Source organism: Protopterus annectens, chromosome 12.part0, assembly GCF_019279795.1.
Source record: "Protopterus annectens isolate FY-2018-M chromosome 12.part0, PAN1.0, whole genome shotgun sequence".
Lineage (NCBI taxonomy): Eukaryota > Metazoa > Chordata > Ceratodontiformes > Protopteridae > Protopterus > Protopterus annectens.
This window is the reverse complement of record NC_056746.1, coordinates 369,756,229-369,780,496: the sequence shown is the minus strand read 5'-3', so window position 1 is coordinate 369,780,496 and position 24,268 is coordinate 369,756,229. Positions and strand designations below refer to the sequence as shown.

The 24,268-nt window shown below is 46.3% G+C and overlaps 1 protein-coding gene across 1 annotated transcript in view; it reads left to right on the top strand.

Moving 5' to 3' along the window:
• Window positions 1-24,268, top strand: part of GTF3C1 (general transcription factor IIIC subunit 1) — a gene marked incomplete in the record, with an annotated part of 1,808,906 nt that overhangs the window by 1,617,062 nt on the left and 167,576 nt on the right. The window contains 1 exon segment of the mRNA XM_044089472.1: window positions 23,014-23,071. Within this exon segment, the coding sequence (XP_043945407.1) occupies window positions 23,014-23,071 (58 nt within the window).

The window sequence follows — 24,268 nt, the reverse complement described above, 5'->3', positions numbered from 1 at the left end:
ACCAGCTTAAATGTAAACCCATATGTCACAAGATGGGTTGCAAACTGGCTTAAGGACAGAACCCACAGGGTTAGAGTTGCTGGCTATGTCAGACTCCAAGCCGGTCACAAATGGTGTCCCATAGGTATTGTTCGGCATCTACTTCTCAGAAGTACAGGCCAACATGGGAGGACTTTTGACAAAGTTTGCACCATAGTGGAAAGTGCATCTGACACGGATATCCTTCAGAAGGGACTCATGGAAACAGATAGCTGGTGCCAGAGCCATGGCCTGAAGTTAAACGCCAAAAATGTATAGTCATACAAAAACAAGGTAACCCCAAGCTACCATATAGATGGCAATCCACTAAGCACAGAAGAGGTTATCAGGGACCTGGGGACCCAGGTTGACAGTGGCCTTTCTTTGACACTCAAAGTGGTTAGAAAGACCTTCTACATTGCCCACCTGATCATGAAGGGATTCACATCCAGATCTAGTGAGGTCATTGTTCCCCTGTACTCTTCACTTATCAGACCAATGATCGAGTACAATGCCCCATTCGGGATGTATCTCACCCGACATCTGCAGCAATTGGAGAGACCCCAAAAGTTTCTCACCAAAAGGATAAAGGGACTCCAAAATATGTTATATGCTGCCAGATTGAAGAAACTCCAGCTCTATTCAGTTGCATACCGTCTGCTCAGAGGTGACATGTGCCTGACATACAAGGCCATGTCCAACCCCGAATTAATGGACATGCTCCACCTCAAAATCCAAATCCACCAAAACCACTAGAGCAAGCGACTTAAACCTTAGCACGGATATAAATAGGACGTGCTGGAGGGATAGATTTATCACTCAGAGACTCCCTATGCTGTGGAATAAAATCCCGATCCATGTGAGGCAGAGCACCTCGCTGGCTCTGTTCAAGAGAAATTTTGACCTGTGGATGGGAGAAATCATCTCTGTGTCACTGCTGGACAGAGGCACAACAAACTAATGGGCACAGTATTTTTTGGGCTAGGCTTATAAATGCCTTAGGGCAGATAGCCTAGTATAAACCTATGGACCTATGAACCTATAAGGTTCTTGTAAAAATTCAGAATGACTCTTCCAGGATAATCATGATAATCCCTTTTTGGCAAAGGTAAGAGTGGTTCTCCCTTCTTTTGGAAATGGCCAAGGGCAGTTACCACAAGCTTTCTCATGGGATGGACTTCAGCAGGATAGGGGTTGTTTGATATATGCCAGCCTTCAATTTCTTCAACTCACTGCCTGGTTCATATATTCATAGTTATATATTAGGCTAACGACCACCAGGGTCTTTATAAGCCTCGCCGTGAAATCCATCCGAATATGGTCCCTATGTATCATGGGTGATTATTAGGAGGAGGTAGGTTAATTATGAAGTTTCTAGAGGCTATGTGTAGGGGGAGTATGTTAGTTTGGACACTACTGTCTGCCTCCAACTGTCCGAGACATAGGTGCCAGACCCAGAGTAAATTTCCAATTTCCCATCTATTGGGCAAGATTATACTTAAATCGGGTTAAGGATAGGGTTACCACTGCCCCTCTTTGGACAGTTGTGTCCTGCGAAAAAAACTAAAAAATGGCAAATGTCCTGAGATTTTAGGGCAAAAATATTTCCCAGGTTTTCTTTAATAGTTGCATAAAACAGTTATTTTGTATCTGAAATACATAAATTGTATTTTAAAGAGTATAAGCAAGTCAAATGCTACAAGAATAAGCCTTTATTTTGACAAAAACATGAAATCTGAAGTAGTTAACTTCATTTGTCCATCAACCTGTGGGTATCGGATCCGAGCCAGCAGCTTCAAACAGCTAAGATCCGAGCTCCTAGCTCCTCCCCTTACCCATAATCCTCTGCAATCCCTCCCTGACCACAGATCTCATTTGCCGCGGTTGAATCAACAGCATTGAATGAGTTCCAGGCATGGGAGTTAGTCGTTCTGTGAGAAAAAAAAAATTCTTTTCTAACTTTTCTGTAGACTGATATTGCTTGTTGTGTGTGTTGCTCCCTAGTATTAAAACCCTTTAGTTATAATATTGTTATCTCGTTAATTTTAGTGTAGTTCATTCCTCCCTGTGTGTGTGAAGGCGTGTGTGTTGGGCCTTGTGTTGTTTTTAGTTTAACTATGTCTGAGGCCCCAAAAACTTTTTTCTCTAAATGCACCAAGTGTGGCCATAAGCTATCCCCAGTGGGATGGCCACACTCATTGTGTTATTTGCCTTGGGGTTGACCACCTTTCCTCAGGCTGCACTATTTGTGCAGCCTTCAACCTCAGGGCTCTAAAGGACAGGAGGTCAAAGTTGATTCTGGCGGGTCTTTTGCCCTCGGATTCGGCTTCAACCTCCTCTCCCTTGGTGGCACCTGCCACGGCCGTGCCCTCTTCCAACCCTGCTCCCCTGGCCGGGACTCAACCTCCCACCTTAGGCCAGGAGGAGAGGGAAGCTAGGCAGGAGAAGAAGAAAGATAGACACCACAAGCGGCGGGCCGAGTCTTACTCCTCGGCTCCGCCGGCTAAACAAGCTGCCTCTCCCAGGGCTTCCGGGCCTTCTCCTTCCAGGCCCCATTCACCTCGCTTCTCCCGGAGCCGGAGGAGCAGACCCAGTCGCCTTCGAGGTCATCGAGGGGGCACTCCCGGCCGGCCTCGGTGGCCTCTTTTAGGTCCACCCGAAGTTTGTCCGATGCAGATATGGACCGGATGATGCGTAGATTCCTCCAGGCCCAGCTGCAGATGCGAGTGCTCATGCCCCCCCCGACCCCCTTTTTCGCCCCGATTGCTCCTTCTCCAACCCACTTCCGGGGTTCGGAGCCTTCGGATCCGGGTTGCATAGGAGCTGGGGGAGGTTTGGCGCCGATAGTGCTTTGTACTTCGGCTCCGACCGCACCCTCGAGTTTGTTCGGTCCCTTTTCGGATCCGAGCTCTCGAGGCCAAGAGCTGAGCTTCGGATCCGGAGATGTCAGTGTGTCTTCGGCTCCGTCTCGGTCGGAGCATACTGGCCCTTCAGATCCGATTGCTTTGGCGCCGGCCCCGATCCACACATCGGATCCGAGGGGGCTGCTCTTGGATCCTAGAGAGAGCAGTTCTCCCTCGGCGTTCGATGTTGTGGAGAGGGTATTGTCAAGGGATTCCAGGCTCTGACTACGGGTCCACCCTGCACTCTCTCTCAGACGGGCCTACCTTCCATCACCCGGCCCCAGGGACAGCCTGTGCCTACGTCCCAGATGGTTCCCTTAGAGGAACAAGATGTGGTTGGTGAGGCCTCTTCGGACAGCCCCCCAGAGGAGGTCCCTCACAAACGTAAGTGCAAGAGGAGGCACTTGGACTCACCTGAATCTTTGACAGAAGACATGTACTTAGAGGAAGGGGAAGATTCCCCAAGGTCACCCCCTGAGGACGTCTCCTTCGGAGACATTATGGAAATGCTTCAAATTAGAGGGGGGTGGTCAGCCCAAAAGCCTTCCTCAGATGAGTCTGTGTTTCTGGAGGCGTTTGACCCAGGCCTATCTAGGAACCGGACACTGTTGAGCCCATTCCAAAGAGGCCGGATAAAATCCTTAGCCCCCCCCCCCCACTGATAGGATGGTATGGAGCAAGGGTGCTCCTGTAGATGCCATGTTGGTGGCGGCTGCCACCAAGAGGGAACTGGCCCAGGAGAGTTCCTCGGCCCATCTTCCCGACAAGGAGTCTCGGACGATGGACCACCTGGGGAAGCGGATGTTCGCTTCAGCTACCTTCGCGGTAAGGTCACTGAACTATATGGCACACGTCATACGACTCCAGCGGGATCTCATCAAGGAATACGCTGGGTTGCCCCTAGAGTCCATGTCGACTGAGGATAAGAAGGTATTCTCAGCTCGAATGGCCACTCTTAAGTCCATCTCGAACACGTCTATGCGGCTCCTCTCCCATGCTACGGAAGGAGCCACTGGAGCTAGTGGAGCGGGCGTTGTTTTGAGACGACACGCTTCGCTCCGCCTCTGCAATTTTGCGGAACCCTTCAAGGCGTCTTTCGCAAATGCCCCGTTTGACGGTTCTTTGCTTTTTGGCAAGACCGTCCACGACACGCTGGTCCAGAGCGAGAAAGACAGGAAGACGTCTGCCGTCGGAGTCCGCTTCTCACCTCCCCAGAGGTCCTTCTCCAGGAACCAAAGGGGACAGAAGAAGATGTGGTTCCGGACATCTCAACAGTCCTGTTTCGCTCCGGACCCCTCTTCCTTCAGGGGCAGAGGAGGACAGGGTGGATGCCGGCACAGAGGGGGACCGAAGAATTGCGGGTCGAGAGAACCCTTTTCGGATCGGCCTGCGCAACAGCCCTGAGGAGTTACCCGACTGCTCCTTTCTGGAGGCAGTCGGTGGACGTTTCTCGAGGCACCTAGCAGTTTGGGAGTCCATTACAACAGATCGCTGGGTGCTTCAAATCATATCCAGAGGTTACAAAATCCCCTTTCTGAATCCCCCTCCCAGACCCCGGAGCCTCCTCGATGTCCCACCCAATCAAAGGGAGGCAGCCGCTGCAGAAATAAAGCAGCTGCTAGAAAAAAGAGCGATCCAGTGCATGCCCCTAGACCAGTCCAGATCGGGCTTCTACTCCAGGTTCTTTCTGGTGCCAAAAAAGACGGGGACTTAAGACCAATCCTCGACCTGTCCTTACTAAACCTGTCAGTGGCCAAAGAAAAGTTCTGGATGGTCACCATTCAGTCCATTCTCCCTCTCTTACAGGAGAACGACTGGATGTGCTCGATAGACCTCAAGGATGCATACTACCACATATTGATGGACAGATGATCCAGAAGCTTTCTCCACTTCCGGTTAGGAGCCAGTCACTACCAGTTCAGGGCCCTCCCCTTTGGTCTCACCACAGCCCCCAGGGTGTTCACCAAAGTTTTGGCAGTAGTAGCAGCCCACCTGAGACTCCAGGGGAATACAGGTCTTTCCCTACCTGGACGACTGGCTCCTGACCGCCCCCAACAGGCATCTACTATGTTCTACCAGAGATTACTTCCTCCACCTGGCCTCCCAGCTGGGAATCACAATCAACCTCAACAAATCTTCCCTTCATCCAACCCAGATTTGAGACTTCATAGGAGCCAGATTAGACACAAACCTATTGAGAGTCTTCTTAACTCCGGACCGGATTCGTACCCTGAAGCTCCACGTACTGGCCCTTTTACAATCCTCTGCTCCTCCAGCGGAATTGGCTCTGAGGGCTCTAGGTTCCATGGCGGCCACGATCAATCTGCTACCTTTAGCGCGCTTGAACATGAGGGTACTACAATGGACCTTGCAGGTTCAATGGTCCATCCTGCTACGCCCACTGAGTTCACCCATCCCCCTCAGCAGGGCTTGCAGGAATTCCCTGCTCTGGTGGCTCCAGTCACTGGACCACCAGATAGGGCGCCCCTTTTCTATGTCCCCACCTCTAACCACGGTGACCACGGATGCTTCTCGCCTAGGGTGGGGGGGTGGGGCACTGTATGGGCAGAACCATCCAAGGCACATGGACCCATTCAGAGACCTTATTGCATATCAATGTCCTAGAGATAAGAGCGGTGCTTTGGTGTTGCAAGCACTCCAGGCCCTTCTTCCCTTAGGGACAGTTGCAATTCAGACAGACAACATGTCAGTGGTCTGGTATATCAACAAACGGGGGAACCAGATCCTACCCACTTTGTCGAGAGGCCATGAGAGTTTGGGAATGGGTGATTTCCACCAACCGCTTTCTCATAGCGACGCACATTCTGGATCGGTCGAACATTTTGGCAGACAGGCTGAGTCGAACCATCCTCTCGCCGTATGAATGGTCTCTGAACCCCAGAATAGCGGAGCAAATCTTCCTCAAGTGGGGTCAACCTTGCTGCGATCTCCTCCTGTCTCCTTCAAACGCAAAGTGCAGCAACTACTTCGCTATAATTCCCCCACCAGGGGAATCCCCCAGAGACGCTTTGGTGCATGTTTGGCCATCCGGTCTACTTTATGCTTATCCTCCTCTTCCCCTAATGCCAAAATTCTTGCAGAAAGCCCATCGGTTAGGGAGCAGAGTGATCCTTATAGCCCCATTCTGGCCTCGTCAGACATGGTTCCCATGCCTATGGTCTCGTCTAGTGAATCCTCCATGGATTCTAGATCCCACCCGGGATATGATCTCTCACCCACTGGGTTTACCAACTCCGAACCTGGACAACCTCAAGCTCACAGCTTGGCTGATCCAGTTCCAGTAATAGTTAGGACTCCCGGTATCTTGTCCCCTGTTAAGGCTATTTTAGTGGCCGCTCATAAACCTTCTACGAGAAAGGTTTATAACAGCAAATGGAAACGCTTTACTATCTGGGCAGAGCATAGAAAGTTAGATCCCTTTGTAGCTCCCATTCCAGCATTGTTAGAATTTTTGTCGACCTTATTCGACCAAGGTGCTAGCTCTTCCACGGTCAGAGTCCAGTTAGCTGCAATTTCCCATTATCTTGTGGGAAGTGATCTCGGTTCCTTAGCATCTTCCAAATTATGTAAGACTTTCTTAAAAGGCACCTTCCTCTTAAGGCCTCCGGTGAAAGACGGAGTCCCTCCATGGAATTTAACCCTTGTTCTTCAGTTCTTGACCTCCCCTCCGTTTGAACCCACAGCCTCGGTGGATCTGAAATACTTATCTTGGATGACGGCCTTTCTCATCGCTATCACTTCGGTTAGAAGGGTTTCGGAGCTTCAAGCCCTTTCTGCCAAACCACCGTACTTGGTCTTCCGTAAAGATAGAGTTTCCCTCAGAACCAATCTCTCCTTTCTACCCAAAGTTGCTTCTGAGCCCAATATTAATCAATCTATTAATTTACCAGTTTTCTTTCCAAATTATCAACGCAAGGGTGAATACAAATTACATTTTCTGGACGTACATAGGCAATTGAGATTCTACTTGCACAGGACCACTGAACTTAGGCAATCTGAGCAACTCTTTGTATCCTTTGCAAGACCTTCTTTGGGCAAACCAGTATCAAAAGTTACATTGTCCAGATGGATTTCCCAATGTATGCTTCTTGCATATAAGAGTTATGGTAGACCTGAACCTGAAAGAGTCCACGCTCATTCTACCCAATCGATTTCTACGTCTGTTGCCTTTTGCTCCAGAGTGTCCTTGGACGACATTTGTTCAGCAGCCACTTGGGCTTCATCCCATACTTTCATTAAACATTACAAGTTGGATCTAATTTCCACAGGGAGAGCATCCTTCGGCTCTGCAGTGCTCCAGAATATCCTTCCATGAGGACCCCCCAAGTTTGGGTAGCTGGGGACTCTGTCCCACAGGTTGATGGACAAATGAAGTTAACTACTTCAGATAAACAAGTTATGTACTCACCATAACGTTCCATCTGAGTAGGTAAACTTCATTTGTCAGCAACCAACCCCCCCCTCCATCCCCCTAACCTATAGTGCGTCCTAGAAGGATTCCTTGTCCTTTTCTCCGGATAACACCAGGTTAGGAGTTGCAGGTGATCCTTTGTTGTAATATGCTGTTTTACTATAGCAAACTCTATCTGAGGTCAGAGAGGGATGGCAGGGGATTATGGGTAAGGGGAGGAGCTTGGAGCTCGGATCTTAGCTGTTTGAAGCTGCCGGCTCGGATCCGATATGGATCCGATACCCACAGGTTGCTGACAAATTAAGTTTACCTACTCAGATGGAAAGTTATGGTGAGTACATAACTTCTTTTTTCTGTCCTTTGCACTGACCATGGGTATATTTTGTCCTGCAAAATCTTGCATTTCTACAAAAATGTCCCACTTTGGACATTTGAAAAGGTGGCAACCCTAGTTAAGGATGGACTCTGTTTCACATGGATGGGGAGCCTGTTCCAGGGCATGGGGATCCTATGAGATACATGTCCTTGTTACCAGCATGTTTTATTTATATCACAAGTCAAATTTAAATCTTTGGATGTAGAGTATCTGATGCTGTTTGTTTTGCGGACGTGCAAAAGGTCCATCAGAGCTGGATCCAAGGATGCTTTGTATACCAGGCATAAATTATCTTTCAGTAACCTGTAGGAGACAAGAATGTAGATACAGGGCTTTAAGGCGACCCATAATAGGAACATTTGTTTATACTCTGGATTCTCCTAGTAAGGAACATTTGTGGGCGTTTCAGCTGTTGCATATGTTTGGCCGGGTCTACTTTACATGATCGATATTTCAAAATGTCGAAGACCATATGGCCGAGACCATATGATTGACATTTGAAATGTCAAACATGTAAAGAACAAAAAAAAACAAACACTCACCTTAAGACTGCTCCGCCCCCGCCCACCCCCCCGTACCTTAAATATACCAACTCCAAGATCGCACTACAGTGCGGAAGATGGAAATATTTCCATTCCGCACTGTATGGAAATGCCGGTTCCGCATAGTCGGCATTTCAAAAGTCGATCATATGGTCTTCAACATTTTGAAATGTTGACCATGTCAAGGGGACCCCTTTGGCCAGATGCATGCCGAAGGGGGCATTATTCTCAATAATGGGTCTGATAAGGGCCAAATAAAGTGGTGTGATGATTTCCTTGACCTGGATACCATGCCCTTACTTATAAGTTGGGTAACATAGAGTAGTTTTCTTATTACCTTGGCTTTGATTAAAGGTCATATTATGGTCTACATATGTTCCCAGATCCCTGGCTACTAGGTCAACTCTTATAAGTGTCTTATTGATGGAGTAACTAGCCTGGGTGGCAGTTTTTACAAAAGGCACTGTAATGCATTTGTTGGCATTGAGATTTAGTCTGTAATTTTGGCACCAGTCATTTGTTTGTGTTAGACCCTCTTGTAAGATGTTTATGTCATGGGGGAATCTGTGATAGCTCCTAATTTGCAGTCTTCTGAGAACTTGATCAGCCAAAGGCCCTTGACATTAGCCTATACCTCTAAGAAGTAGATGACAAATAGGAACAGTCCCAGCACAAAGGCCTGAGGTACCCTGCTGGTAACTAGTCTCTTAATGGAGGTGGTATTATCTAGCCTAACGTCCTGGGACCTGTTTGTGAGCCAGTAGGCAATCCAACAAGTTATATTTATTTATTTATTTGACATTTGTTGACCGGGATAGTCCGACTGAGCTGTTGACATTTTTCAGTGAAGGCCCTGGGAGAAAAGCTCCACAATTATCCACAAAAAATAATAATAATAATAAACTAAGGTAGTATAATGACTAGAGAAGTAAATCCATCAATTACAGTATAAAAATATTCAATCTTTTGAGTCACAGGTTATGGAAAATCATTGGTTTGTACAAGATGGGTTTGAATGAGCAATTAAATGCAGTTAGTCTAAGACATTTACAAGATAGTAACATTAATCACATCAGAAATAGAGTCTGGAGAATTCATATATGCAGGTAGTGACAAGTATAATGAGAGCATTTAGTGAGAAGGTGCAGTTTGTGAGTTTATATTTATAGGGATTTATGTCCAGTTTGGTGAGTTTGCCAACTATACCTGAGTGTGGGATATTGTATTGAACACCTTAGCCAGGTCCAGGTAGGCAGTATGCACCATTTTTCCCTTATCCATTATCCATTACCATTACCTTAACGACCTTCTCAAAGAAGTCCACTAGGTTTAGTAGGCATGATATTCCCTTGACAAAGCCAAACTAGGTGGGTCCAGTATCTGAAAGTTCTATTGTCTTTATTGATCATTTCCATGTTAATTTGTTCCATGACTTTCATATTAGAGTAGTCAGACTAATCAAGTTGTAGTTTCTGAGGCTGGTTGATGGTCCACCCTTGTGAAGTGGGATAACATTTGAAATCCACCATTCTCATGGTACAACACCTGTTTTGAGGCTGTAGTTGAAAAGTGACTCAAGTGATTCTTATAGGTCATGTTTCCAGCTGTTTAGGAGTCAAGGGATATTGCTGATGTCCATTAAGGCTATGTTTTTGGCCTTACCAGGTGCCACCAGAACCTGCTCCCTGTTAATAGTTGAGGGGAAGATGTTATGCTAGTAGATATTTCATGGAGAAATACAGAGGGGGAGTGGGAGGTAAAGTTTGAGTTTAATTTGTCAGCCAGCAAATTTGCTTTGTCGCTGTGCTCAGTGAAGATGGCACCATTTGCTCACCGGTTCAGCACACTGATATGTGCTACCTTTGGGGTTTTAGACATACTTGTACATGGTCTTGTGGTTTTCTTTATCCTGTGAGGCTATCTTGACTTGTTGACGTTCATTAGTCCTCTTAATTTCCTGTCTAGTTTAGAGAGCTCATATCATTATAGGAGTTACTATTCCTGATTTTAGCAATGACTTTTTTCCTTCTGTTATATAGCCTATTAAAGTTAGGATTCCAACAGTGTGGTTTGTTTTTAAAGTTTGTTTTGGGCTTCTTCTAGTAGGTACAGCAGCCTCTATATAGCCAAGGTAATAAGAAAACTGTTCTATGTCACCCAGCTTATAAGCAAGGGCATGGCATTCAGGTCCAAGGAAGTCATCATGCCACTTTATTTGGTTGTACAGAGTCTCTGTGAACAATGCTACATAGGTTATTGTGAACTCTGGGTTGGGAGGGGCATTGAGTTTTGATAAACTATCACTTAATAGAGTATAATGTGCTTGGAAATTTGGAAATATGATTCTGAATACCTTTTAGGCACCTGTTTTCTGAGGACAAGCAGCAGGTATTAACGGTGGCTAAGAAATTTGCAACTAGAAAATCAGATATGGCTATAGTTGGTGCAGAAGTAAGAACCATGATCCTTTTCAGGCCTAGACACCTCTAGTTCTACAATATTTATGACAGCTGCTATCTTTTGGCCTTTCTTGTCTATAAAGATTCATCTTTCAGACACCTCTGCTTGTCTGAACATGGATCCCTACCCCCTTCTAACCTCAAGTCATTTATTGAAAGGGGTTTTACATATCCACTCACCTAGAAGACAAATGTGGCGTCCTTGCGATCTTAATTGTATACTGGAGAAACTTGCACTTTTTCCACATGAACCTACTAATATGTTTGTTTTGAAGTTCTTGCTTTGGAAAACAGTGTTACTTTTCTAGCAGAAGTCAGAGCAGTGAATGTCTGAGCTACAAGCTCTAGTGGTGAATCAAAACTTAACTAATCTTTCAAAAAAGATAGGGTAACTTGGAGAACGGATCAATCCTTCATTTATGCCTAAAGTGATGTCAGAGTTTACTTTGAGCCAGGTTATTCATCTCCATATTTTCTTTCCAGAACCAAAAAAGTAAGGGAGAGAATTTTACACACACTAGATGTCCACAGACAACTAAGATACTAAATTAACACAGCAAAAACCTTCAGGAATTCTGATCAACTGCTTCTTCAGAATGTAAGAGGGTACAATCAGGTATAATTGTGTTATGCTATTATGTTGTTACTCTCACCATGGCAAGTCACTTTCAGTAAAGGTCAGGGCCCACTCTACCAGGGCTTTGGCTTCTTCTGTTGCTTTTTGGAAAGGGATGAACTCTCAAAGTATATTGGAGGCAGCAACTTGTTCATCTGTGTAAACCTTTACATAGCATTACAAATTTGATTATTTCTTTAGGTCAAGAGCAGAGTTTACTAGAACTTTTGTCTTGGCAACTCCTGGACTCTGATCCATCTTCCTCATCTCTTTCAATTTAAGCTCAGGTATTCAACCTATGTATGGCATAGGCTACTGCAACAGTGATCTAATGATGTGCATAGTGCAGTAATGTAAGAAAACTTATTGTAACACTAAATGTTCAAATAGATCACTGTTACAGTATGAACACCCTCCCCCCACTCCCTTCTTTTTTTATTTTCTATACTAGGATGTAGATATTTTTCCTTTTCCCCTTCTCCTAATGCAAACTTAGCTAACAGGGCACTTAGCTTCCATTGTTATTAGGCAAGAAAGCTCTGAAGGTTTGGTACCCTAACTACTGACTTTATACCACTCTCCTCAAGCAGTTGAGCGATTAGGGTGTGTAGAACATGTCTTTAAGCTTTGGACGCTGTCCAGCTGTGTGATGTACTTGGCAGCACATAACCCATATGGCTTAGGCTAGTGCAAGAGTGATCTATTAGAACATCTGATCTAAAGTAGTTAACTTCATTTGATCAGCAACCTGTGGGTTACGGATCCGATACGGATCTGAGCCAGCAGCATACCAAGCAAAAACAGCCAAGCTCCAAGCTCCTCCCTCCTACCCATACTGCACTGCAACCTCCTTCCAATCCTCCGATCTCGTTTGCCGTGGCTTCGCCAGCATGGGATTCTTGAGCTCCAGGCATGTGTCAGGGTTTTTTTCTCTAAAACGTGGTCTGTGTGTGCTCTTTTTGATAATTTTGAGGTAAATTATTAGTTGTCCACGATACCTATTGTTTGAAAGTTGAAAACTTTCAGTTAGTGTAGGCATCCCTTCCCGCCCGTCGTGTGTGTATTCTTTAGGATGTCAGAAAGTCACTTTCTCTAAGTGCACAGAGTGTGGCCACAAGCTGTCTCCAGCCGATGGTCACACTGTGTGTGTAGTTTGCTTGGGGCTGGCCCATTTGTCTTCCGGCTGCAAGATTTGTGCGGCCTTTAGCCCCCAAGCCCTGTGGGATCGCAGGAATAAGTTGATTCTGGCGGGTCTTCTACCCGCAGAATCAACTTCTGCCTGTTATTCTTCTTCAGCTTCCTTATCAGCCACGGCTGTGGCTGTTCAGCCTTCTGGCCCTTCGCCCCTGTCCGGAACTTAACCCTCCCACCTTACCACAGGGAGAGAGAGAGGCCAAGAAGATTAAAGAAAAGCACAGGAATACAGAGAGACATGTGGATAAGGATGAAGATAGAGAGAGGGGCCGCAAGCGACAGGCCAAATTAGATCCGATAGCCCCTCCTGCTAAAGTAATCTTGTCTCCAGTAAAAGTTGCCAGGCCATCCTCTCCTCGGCTCTATTCACCACGTTTTTCTCCAGGGCTGGAGGAGGAGGAGGCTAGACCACCCTCGAAGTCGTCTTCCCGTCAGCTGTCCTGGCCGGCGTCGGTGGCATCCTCCAGATCAACCAGAAGCATCTCTGAAGCAGACATGGATCGGATGATGCAAAGGTTTCTACAAACTCAAATGCAGATGGGAGTATTGATGGCTCCCCCCCCCCTCCCGGTGCGGGGAGTTCAGCTCCTTTTTTTGCCACAATAGCTCCTTCTCCGATCCACCATCGGATATTGGAGTCTATGGATCCGAGGAGCCCCGGAGTCAGGGCTGATGGTGCCTTCGGCCTCAACGCCGGCCATGCCCTCGAGTCTGTCAGATCCGCTTTCGGATCCGAGCTCTCGGAGCCAAGAGTTGGGCGTCGGATCCAAGGGGATGAGTCTGTCATTGGCTCCATTGTGGTCAGGGCATACCATCCCTTCGGGTCCGACCATTCCAACTTCAGCTCCGATACCTTCATCGGATCCAAGGGTCTCAGCTACCAGTTTCAGGGAGGCTGGGTCTCCCTTGGCATTCAACGTCGTGGAGAGGGTTCTCTCTGGAGGATCAAGACCCTTCACTCTGTCCTCGGGGTCCATCCCTGCTCCCTTGCAGTTGGGTTTGTTTTCCGTCATCCAGTCCCCCCAGGGACAGCCTGTGTCCATTGCACCCCAGACAGTTCCCTTGGAGGAACAAGAAACCATTTGTGAGCCCTCCCCGGAGAATCCACCCGAGGAGGTCCTTCACAAACGCCAGTGTAAGAGGAGGCACTTGGACTCCCCCGAGTCCCTCACTGAGGATACTGACTTGGAGGAAGGGGAAGGTTCACCCAAATCACTCCCCTGAAGACGTCTCCTTTGGAGTCATTATGGAAATTCTTCACCGGGGGAGGGTGGTCTGTCCAAAAACCTTCCTCTGACGAGTCAGTATTTCTGGAGGCATTCGACACAGGCCCATCTTCCTCTTGGGTGTCCCCCCCGACTGACCCTCTGGTGGACCTTATCACCACCAGAGCTTGGAGGGAACCGGACACTGTGGAGCCTATACCCAAAAGACCCGACAAAATACAGAGTCCACCGGCAGACAGAGCTTCTTGGAACAAAGGTTCCCAGGTTGATGCCATTGTGGTGGCGGTGGCCACAAAAAAGGAACTCGCCCAAGAAATTTCCTCGGTCCACCCCCAGACAAGGAGTCCAGGGCCATGGACCTTCTTGGAAAGCGGACTTTTGCTTCAGCCACCTTTACTACAAGAGCGCTGAATTACTTGGCCCATGTAATTCGACTGCAGCGGGACCTTGTGAAAGAGTACACTGAGTCTCCCCCAGAGTCCATGTCGGCCGAGGATAAACGGACCTTCTCGGCTCGTATGGCCACTCTCAAGTCTGTGTCCAGTACGTCCATGCATTTACTCTCTCATGCCACCGAGGGAGCCGCTAGGGCTAGTGGGTCTGGCATCGCCTTAAGCCGTCACGCCTGGCTCCATCTTTACGACTTCTCGGAACCCATCAAGGCGTCCTTCGCTAGCGCACCCTTTGACGGTTCCACCCTGTTCGGGAAGACTGTCTGCGATACGCTTGTCCAGAGCGAGAAAGACGGGAAGACGCTTTCAGCCGTCTGGATCCGCTTCTCTAACTCTAAGAGGTCCTTCTCCAGGAACCAGTGAGGGCAAAAGAAGCTGTGGTTCCAGAAAACTCAGCAGTCCCGGAATGCTCAGGACTCCTCCCCTAGAGGCAGAGGGGGACAAGGTGGACGTCGGCCCAGAGGCAGAGGGGGGCCGAAGAACTTTGGTTCATGTAAACCTTTTTCAGAGAGACCCATGCAGCAACCCTGAGGGGTTACCTGACTGCTCCTCTCTGGAGGCAGTCAGGGGTGTTTTTTGATGCACCTACCCCAATGGGAGTCCATCACGACAGATTGCTGGGTGCTTTGAATAATATCCAGAGGCTGTTCTATTCCCTTCATAAACAAACCCCCTTACACAAGGTGCCTCCCGGACGATCCACCCACTCAGAGGGAGGCCGTAGCCTTGGAAATACAAAAATTACTAGAAAAAACAGCCATCCAGCAGGTACCCCTGGACCAGTCCGGATCAGGCATCTATTCCTGGTTCTTTTTGGTGCCAAAAAAGACGGGGGACCTAAGGCCGATTCTCGACTTGTCTACAGTGAACCTGTTCATTGCCAAGGAAATGTTCTGGATGGTCACGCATCAATCCATCCTGCCCTTCCTGCAGGAGGAAGACTGGTTGTGCTCGATAGACCTCAAGGATGCGTACTACCATATTCTGATGGACAGGCGATCCAGGAGGTTCCTCCGCTTTTGGCTAGGGGTCAGTCATTATCAATTCAGGGTCCTACCCTTCGGTCTCACCACAGCTCCCAGGGTGTTCACCAAGGTCATGGCAGTTGTAGAGGCCCACCTGAGACTTCAGGGCATTCAGGTCTTTCCATACCTGGATGACTGTCTTCTCACCACCCTCACCAGGCATCTACTCTTGCTAGCCAGAGATTTCTTTCTCCGGATATCACCTCGGCTGGGGATTACCATAAACCTAAAGAAGTCTTCCCTTCAACCTGTTCATGTTAGACTTCATAGGGGCGAGAATGGATTCTCGCCAGGCCAGGGCATTTTTAACCCCAGACAAACTACACAGCCTGACACTTCATGTGTTAGCATTCCTGCAGTCCCCTGCATCCCCTGCAGAATTAGTCCTGAGAGCCTTAGGGTCCATGGCAGTAGCTATCAACCTGATCTCTCGTGCTCGGCTGCATATGAGAATTTTACAGTGGGCGTTGCAAGTTCAGTGGTCAATTCTTCATCAACCTCTAGATTTTCCGATCCCTCTGAGCAGAGTGCGCAGAAATCCTCTCAAGTGATGGCTCTAGTCTCGGAATTTGTAGGAGGGATGCCCCTTTCTTGTGCCCCAACCCCAAGCCACGGTGACCACGGACGCCTCCCGCCTAGGGTGGGGGGGGGCATTGTTCGGGCAGGACTGTTCAAGGCACGTGGACTCAAAACGAGACCGTTCTGCATATAAATGTCTTTGAGATGAGAGCGGTCCTTTTAGCGTTGCAGGCCCTTCATGCTTATCTACCTCTGGGAACTATTGCGATCCAGTCAGACAATATGTCAGTGGTCTGGTATATCAACAAACAGGGAGGAACCAAGTCTTATCCCTTTGTCAAGAAGCCATGAGACTCTGGGAATGGGCGATCTCCACCAACTGCTTTCTGATAGCAACGCACATTCCGGGTCGGTCCAACATTTTGGCGGACAAATTGAGCAGAATTATCCTTTCTCCTTACAAGTGGTCTCTGAACTCTTGTGTAGTGGAACAGATCTTCCTCAAGTGGGGTCAGCCTTGCTGTGATCTCTTCGCATCGCTTTCCAACGAGATGTGCAGCCGGTTTTTCGCTCTAATCCCCCCAAGGGGGGAAAGCCCCAGAGACGCACTTGTTCATGCTTGGCCACCCGGTCTTTATGCATATCCCCCACTCCCGCTCATGATAAAGCTCTTACAGAAAGCTTGCCGGTTGGGGAGCAGATTTATCCTCCTAGCCCCATTCTGTCCTCATCAAGTCTGGTTCCCCTGCCTACTGTCTCATCTCATGGCTCCACCTTGGATCTTGGATCCCATTCCGGATCTAATTCATCATCCCTCGGGAATGCTTCCTCCGAATCTGGACAGACTGAAGCTCACAGCTTGGCTGCTCTAGTTCCACTAATTGCTAGGACTCCTGGTATCTCTTCTCCTGTTAAATCTATCTTGGTTGCGGCACATAAGTCCTCTACCAGGAAAATTTATTCTAGCAAATGAAGACGCTTCTCCATTTGGGCTTCACAGAGAAATCTAGATCCTTTTACCGCTCCGATCCCAATGGTATTAGACTTTTTGTCTCATATCTTGCAGCAAGGAGCCAGCTCCTCCACAGTGAAGGTCCAGCTGGCGGCTATTTCTCATTTCCATGTAGGAGACAATTTAGGCTCCCTCGCTGCTGCCAGAATTTGTAAGACCTTTTTGAAAGGCACTTTTCTTCTGTGACCCCCTATTAAGAATCCGTCACCGCCGTGGGATCTGACTGCGGTTCTTCATGCCTTAGTTGCACCTCCTTTCGAGCCCTCGCCTATCAGTTGACATAAAATTTTTGTCATGGAAGACGTCTTTTCTGGTAGCTATAAGTTCAGCAAGGAGAGTGTCGGAGCTGCAAGCTCTTTGTATGAAACTCCCATACCTTGGGTTTCATAAAGATAGGGTGTCTCTCAGGACTAATCCATCCTTTCTTCGTAAAGTTGCTTCTGAGACAAATATTAATCGAATCTATTAATTTGCCTATCTTTTTCCCTAATTTTCAGAACAAAGGGGAATACAAACTTCATTTGCTGGATGTTCACAGGCAGTTACGTTTTTATTTGCATAGGACGGCGGCCTTTCGCAAATCTGATTAACTTTTTGTTTCCTTTGCTAAGCCCTTTTTAGGGAAACCAGTTTCAAAGGTGACTCTGGCTAGGTGGATTTCCCTTTGTATCATACAACCATACAGAGAGCTTGGTTTACCAGAACCAGTAGGAGTTCATGCCCATTCTACACATTCTATGGCGATGTCTGCAGCATTCTGGTCTAGAGTTTCCCTGGATGACATTTGCTCAGCGGCTACCTGGGCATCTTCTCACACCTTTATTAATCATTATAAACTGGATTTGGTGTCTAGAGGAAGGGCTTCTTTTGGCTCTGCAGTGCTCCGGAATATCCTTCCTTAAGGGCCTCCCAAGATTTCGGGTAGCTGGGGACTCTGTCCCACATGTTGCTGATCAAATGAAGTTAACTACTTCAGATAAAGAAGTTATGTACTCACCATAACGTTCCATCTGAGTAGGTAAACTTCATTTGTCAGCAACCGTCCCTCCCTCCTTTCCCCTTGCCTTGGTGTTTTTTGCTGAACTTGATGTCCAGAGTTCATGAGTTGGAGGTTTGTCCTTGGTTTAGGGGTCTCAGGTTAGTTTGTTGGTGTCATGTATGGAGTGGCAAACTCGATCTGAGGATTGGAAGGAGGTTGCAGTGCAGTATAGGTAGGGGGAGGATCTTGGAGCTCAGATCTTTTTGCTTGGTATGCTGCCGGCTCGGATCCGTAACCCACAGGTTGCTGACAAATGAAGTTTACCTACTCAGATGGAACGTTATGGTGAGTACATAACTTCTTTTTATGGTAAGTTTACTTGTACAACTTCTTTCTGGCATGTAAACTACTTGCCTAATAGTTAGTGCCAGTAACTAAAGGTAGATTGATAGGATTTCTGCACCTTGAATTTGTATTTCCTCTCCATCAGAGGTTGCTGTGCCGTATTGAAAAAAAAAAACTGGTGAGTGGGACATGATGCCTTTACACCTACCATCCACAACTCTTTTTGCCCCCTTATTCCTTCAAGAAGTTTATGGTAAAGCATGTTACAAAAATGACTTCTCATTGCTTTTGTCCGATATCTGACAGTAAAGACAGTAAGAAGACACAAATTTAAAGAAGTCTGTGTTTGATTAGTTACAGATGAAAATTCCGTAAAATTGTTTGGCATCATGGACCTGGTTATTCAAGTAATTCAGTTATTAAAATAGCATTATTAGCTTCAGAAAGCAGCTAAATTACCAATTAACAAGTTTTTTAAATGCAGCTACTGCAGGGATAAGTCACCCTCTTGTTCCCTGGGAGTTGCAGTTTTTCCAGTGTAGTTAACATTTATTTCCCATCATTTATTATTCTTATAAGTTTGTTTTGACAGTGTTCACTTATTGTCAGATTGCATTTGTATTGTAATTTATATGTATTTTTGTCATCAAATTGCATTTGTATTTTAAGTTGCTCTCTAATGTAGCCATGTTGTGTTTAAAATGATCATTGCTTGCCTACATTGTGGCGGTGGGGTAGGGGGTGATGCCCTGACTGCAGCCCAGATGGGTAAGGTTCAGTTATCTGTTCAGTGCTGGGGAGTGCAGGTAGGGAAGATGTTCTACTTCAGGATTCCTATAACACACAGAAATTAGTTCCAGACAGGATGTAATCCCATTGATGAACATACAGATGACTGGACACACAGACATGGTATGCTCACCATGGGCAGTTTTCAGGACTTCAGTTTACTTGCAGCATGGCTTTGAGATATTGGAAGAGAATGAAGTACCACTAAGGATCCATGTAGATTGAAGAAGGGGTTGCAGATTCTCCACAGGAGGCAGGCCAACAGAGAAACATCTGGAGAACCAAACACTGTAGAGTGCAATGCTGATTGCTGCACCACTGCACTGACTGTTTCACAGGGCAAATTGAATAATTCTTATTCATGGCATCCTGGGTGGGGGGTGAGTATTTTATCAGGACAAAATACAGTTCTAAAATGGATAGGCTTGCTGTTGTTTGACTGATTAATCCATTTTCTTGCTATATATTGGGGCAGGCAGATTTTTTTGTGACTTAATGCTCTACAAGTCTCTCTCAATATGAAAGATGTAGTTACTGATCATTTTTTCACATGGAGCGTTAACTTTTTTAAAAATTTTGGTCAAATGTAGAAAGGTCTGTAAACAGCCTACAGAAATGTGTCATTGACTTTAGAAACTTTATAACACATATCAAACTCCCCACGTGAAAATGTAACTGAAAATGAAACATAATGGTGCGAAAATTATTCTTAGTATGCAGATTTTTAGAAGTGCTGCATAAACAGGATCTATTTAATTAATAAGCTAGTGAATGAATGAGTAAAAAAACTTTACAGTTTTGTTCTAGTGGGGAATGCTGCCATTATTAAAAGACTGGCTCTGAAGAAGAGATGTAAACATTGGTCTTGGCCCTTGTCAGTCTGATTTGGGTTGGAAAGTAGTGCGACCACAACCTCTGTATCATACTGATTTTTAGTGTTGTTTTAGAGTTCATAATTTCTTGATATTTTAGTGTTTACAGTCGTTATCTGTTTAAAGGATTTGCTTTTCAGAATTTTTTTAAATTGATTTGTAGGCATTTGTTATATCTGTGTCACTGTATTATCAGATGTCCTTCTATTCCTATGTTGCAGTATTCTTAGTGTGGGATTCCCCGCCTCAGGTGACCCGAACCTCAGCTCCTATACAAAAGCTTAAGTCACAAGTAGGTGTGTGGGATGTCACATGTAGGGCCACAAACCAGGGACCTTAAATGTGACGTCTGCACGCACAGACCTCAGAACTTTTCAGCCGCAGAAGACATTCTCCTTCTAGCAGAAACAGAAGACATCCTCCAAAATCATCTCAGATTCACCACTTCCCTACTACAAAACCTGGGTTTCAACCTCAACCTACAAAAATCTTCCTTTCTCCAACAGCAAGACAAAATCTTTCAGGGCTGCAGGATCAGAACAGACTTGATGTAGGCTTTCCTCCCCCAGGACAAAGTCCTGTCACTCTCCAATTACTTCCTGTTACTATTACTAGTTCCTCAGATATCTGCAAGACAATTCTTGCAACTCCTGGGACTGATGGCAGCCACCACCATCCCTGTGCTTCCCCTATCCAGAATGCGCATGCGAAAGTTCCAGTGGTATCTGAAAAATGTGTTGTCACAACACCAACACTCCCTAGAGCAATAAATTACCATTCTGCTCTGCCTCAAAACAGAACTAAGGTGGTGGATTCAACAAATATTTCAAATCCCCTCCCCAACCCAACTTATGCCTACAGATGCATAAGACCTAGGGTAGGGGGCACCTTGAAATGTTTCAGGGTACAGGAGGCATGAGACCCTACCCTTCAAGAGAAGCATATCAATGTAAGGGCAATGACTGCAGTTCTTCTGGCCCTGAAGGCATTCCTTCCTATCCTCCGACCGGGCCCCCTTCAGTTATTCAGACAACACAACAGTAATGTTGTATCTCAACAAACAAGGAGGGACCAGAGCTTACCTCCTATGCCGGATAACTTTACAAAATTGGGACCTCACCTCCTGGCACAACTTAACCCTGCAGGCTTCTTACATTCCCTCTCAGGACAGCAAACAAGCAGATATTCTCAGCAGAACATCCTGTCTTCCACACGAGTGGATGTTGAACAGGGAGACCTTTCTAGACATTGTTCACTGGTGGAGCACACCTCAAGTGGATCTGTTTGCCTTCCACCAGAACAGGCAATTGAACAAATTCTGCACCAAGGATCACACTCCACTTGCCTGGAGGATGAATGCCTTCAGCTTTCCATGGAAGGGATTGTTTTTATACGCTTTTCAACTCTTCCCATTAATCCAAAAGGTCCTACTGAAAATCCGGAAGGACAAACCAAATATCTTGCTGGTGACTCCCTGTTGGCCAAGGTAACACTGGTTGCCCCTACTTCTCTCATTAGCTAAGGGCAATCACCACAAGTTACCCCACAAGGTGGACCTACTCACACAACGAAAGGGAACTCTGATTCACCCTCACCAACAGATGTTAGGCCTAACACTCTGTGTGATAAACTTCTAATCCCTTTCAGACATCATTACTCAGAGGACGTGCTTACAGTCCTGAGGGAGGCCAGGAAACCTACTACTAGGAAATCATACTTATCAAAATGGGAGAGATTCTCCAAATGGTGTCTGCATAAGGACAGGGACCCCAGCCAAGCAGACCCTTCCCTAGTCCTTGCTTGTGTGTGTGAACTCATTAAGGATGGCCTTTCATACTCTTCAATGAAAATCCACCTTTCAACCATTTCAGCTTGTCTAACTCTAGATCCCACTTTACTAGCCAGGCTGGATGTAAAACTTTTCCTGAGAAGGGTCTTACACATCAGACCACCAAGAAAACCCATCCCACCCCTGTGGGATCTAAACTTCATTCTGGAAAAACTAACACTGGCCCCATTTGAGCCAACTAGCACTGCTACGCTCCAGATGTGTACATGGAAGACTGCACTGCTGGTGGCCATTACCTCCACTAGGAGAGTGTCAGAGTTACAAGTTCTCATGGCCTGCCCCCTCCCACACTACCTTCCACAGGGATAGGTTGACCCTGCGCAGTAGCCCTTCCTTCATGCCTAAAGTGGTCAACGAACTGTCCTTAAAGCAGTCTATTCACCTGCCTGCCTTCTTCTCTCGAACTAATGATAGTGAGAGGATTCTCCATTCCCTGGATGTGCACAGACAATTTAGATTCTACCTAGACAAAACTAAGTCCTTCAGAAAATCTAGTCAACTATTTGTATCCTTCCACCCTAGGGCTCTGGGCAAGGCAGTCTCCAAGCAAACTATTTCATGATGGATCAGAAAATGCATTTCCTTCTGCTACTCACACCATGGCAAGCACTTAACGCCAGGGAGTAAGAGCTGACTCTACCCAGAGGCATGGCTACTTCCAAAGCCTTCCTCAAAGGGCTGGACACAGCTTCCATTCTGGAAGCAGCCACCTGGTCCACAATTCACACCTTCACCAAACACTGCAAATTGGACCACGTCTCCAGAGCCAGGGCAGGGTTTGCTAGAGAAATCCTGCAGGGTTTTTGGGAATCTTCTACTTCTACCTCCACCCTTCCCTCTAAGTAAGCTGTGGTACTCTCCCACACTAAGAATACTGCAACATAGGAATAGAAGGACAAAGAGTAGTTGTGTAAAATCTTACCATAACCATAGATGTCCTTCTTTTCCATGTTACAATATTCCTTCCCTCTCTCCAAACCCCCTGTATTTATTTTGGACTATGGACATATCTCTTAGGCACTCAGAAGCTCTAACCTAGAAAAAGAGCAGACTAGCCAGCATATGACACTTTGCACTTCTGGATGACATCACTTGTTACTGTCTTTAGGACTCTCTCACTGGGCTTCAAGTTCTGAGGTCTGTGCTTGCTGACATCACATTTAAGGTCCCTGGTTTATAGTCTTACGTGTGACGTCCCACACACCTACAGCAGCCAGGTTTAAGCTTTTGTAAAGGAGCCGACATTCAGGTCGCCTGAGGCAGGGAATCCCACACTAAGAATACTGCAACATGGAAGAGAAGGGCATCTATGGTTATGGTAAGATTTTACACAACTATTCTTTCTTGCATATAAACAGCAGATATTCCATTCAAATAAACTTTTTTTTTTTTAATTATTTTTCAGAAAATACTTCCTCAACAGATGCGTCACTCAAGGATAGTATCCTGCCATCAAGTGACAGGTAAGATTATTCTGAGAATGGCAGTGCCTGGAAAAATATCACCTGCATGTGGGAACATGGTCTAAATTCTTGGCTAGGCTTACAAATCTTCCAGGCCAATAGCCTAGTATCGTCTTATGAACCTATGAAGGTTTGATTCAGGCTGCTAGCTGACTGAGCTTGCATATTGAGACAGATTCCAAAAGACTTCTTGTCAGTGTAAGTGATTTACGTTAGTGTTAGCATGCCCCAGTTCCAAAAGACTTGCTCTCAGAGCAATTGACTTTCTCCTTTGTATTGCATGGAGAAAATCACTAACACTAAGAGTAAGTCTTTTAGAATTTAGTCCCCATTATAAGCCTGCTTTATAGATGGGCCTTACACTGGAGTCGCTTACACCGAGAAGTCTTTTGGAATTTGAGGCAGGTGAAGTAAGTTACTTACCCTGAGAACAAGCCTTCTGGAATCTGTCCCATTGTGTTTGAGAGTATTGGAACCCGACATTGCCAGCTGTTCAGGATGTTAAAAATAGGTTTGACCATATCTATATCACCAGTTTAAGGGGTTTAACATTACTGGATGTATACATTTTGGCTTCTCTTTAGCTAGAAGTAGGAATCGAACTACACTAATTAATTTCACTTTGCTAAATTCCTGTATTGCTGCTGTTCACAGATCACTAGTGTCAATGCCACCCAATTGGTGCAGCAGTCATTTTGTTACCCAGAGTATCGGGTACTTGACCTGTAAGGTTCAGGTACAGGTTATATAACTGCTGACTGTGCCACACGTTTGTCTTGAGGATCATGGCCCCAGTGGCCTAATGGATAAAGCATTGGTTTCCTGAGCCAGAGATTCTGGATTTGAGTCCCATCTGGGATGATATAGTCTTGATACAAGTGAAGCTATGAACAATACAGTGTAATAGACTGGAATGTCCCCTCTGGACACTGCCATCCAATGAAAGCAGAAGAACTGGTATACTTCCTTGCTCTCATTCCCTGGGGATACATGAACAGTGTTAGTTAACATTTGTGTTAAGAGAGTGATTGTACCATCTAGTGATCTGATAAGATGTTTGAGTTAGGTTGCCATTCTTCACATTACATTGACTGGAAAGGGTCTCTTTAAGGCAACAGGAAAATAAGAATGAGTCCTGACTGCCTTCTTTGTCAGGTCTGTGCTGCCGTCTTCTAGAGGTAATACCTGCCTTCTCCC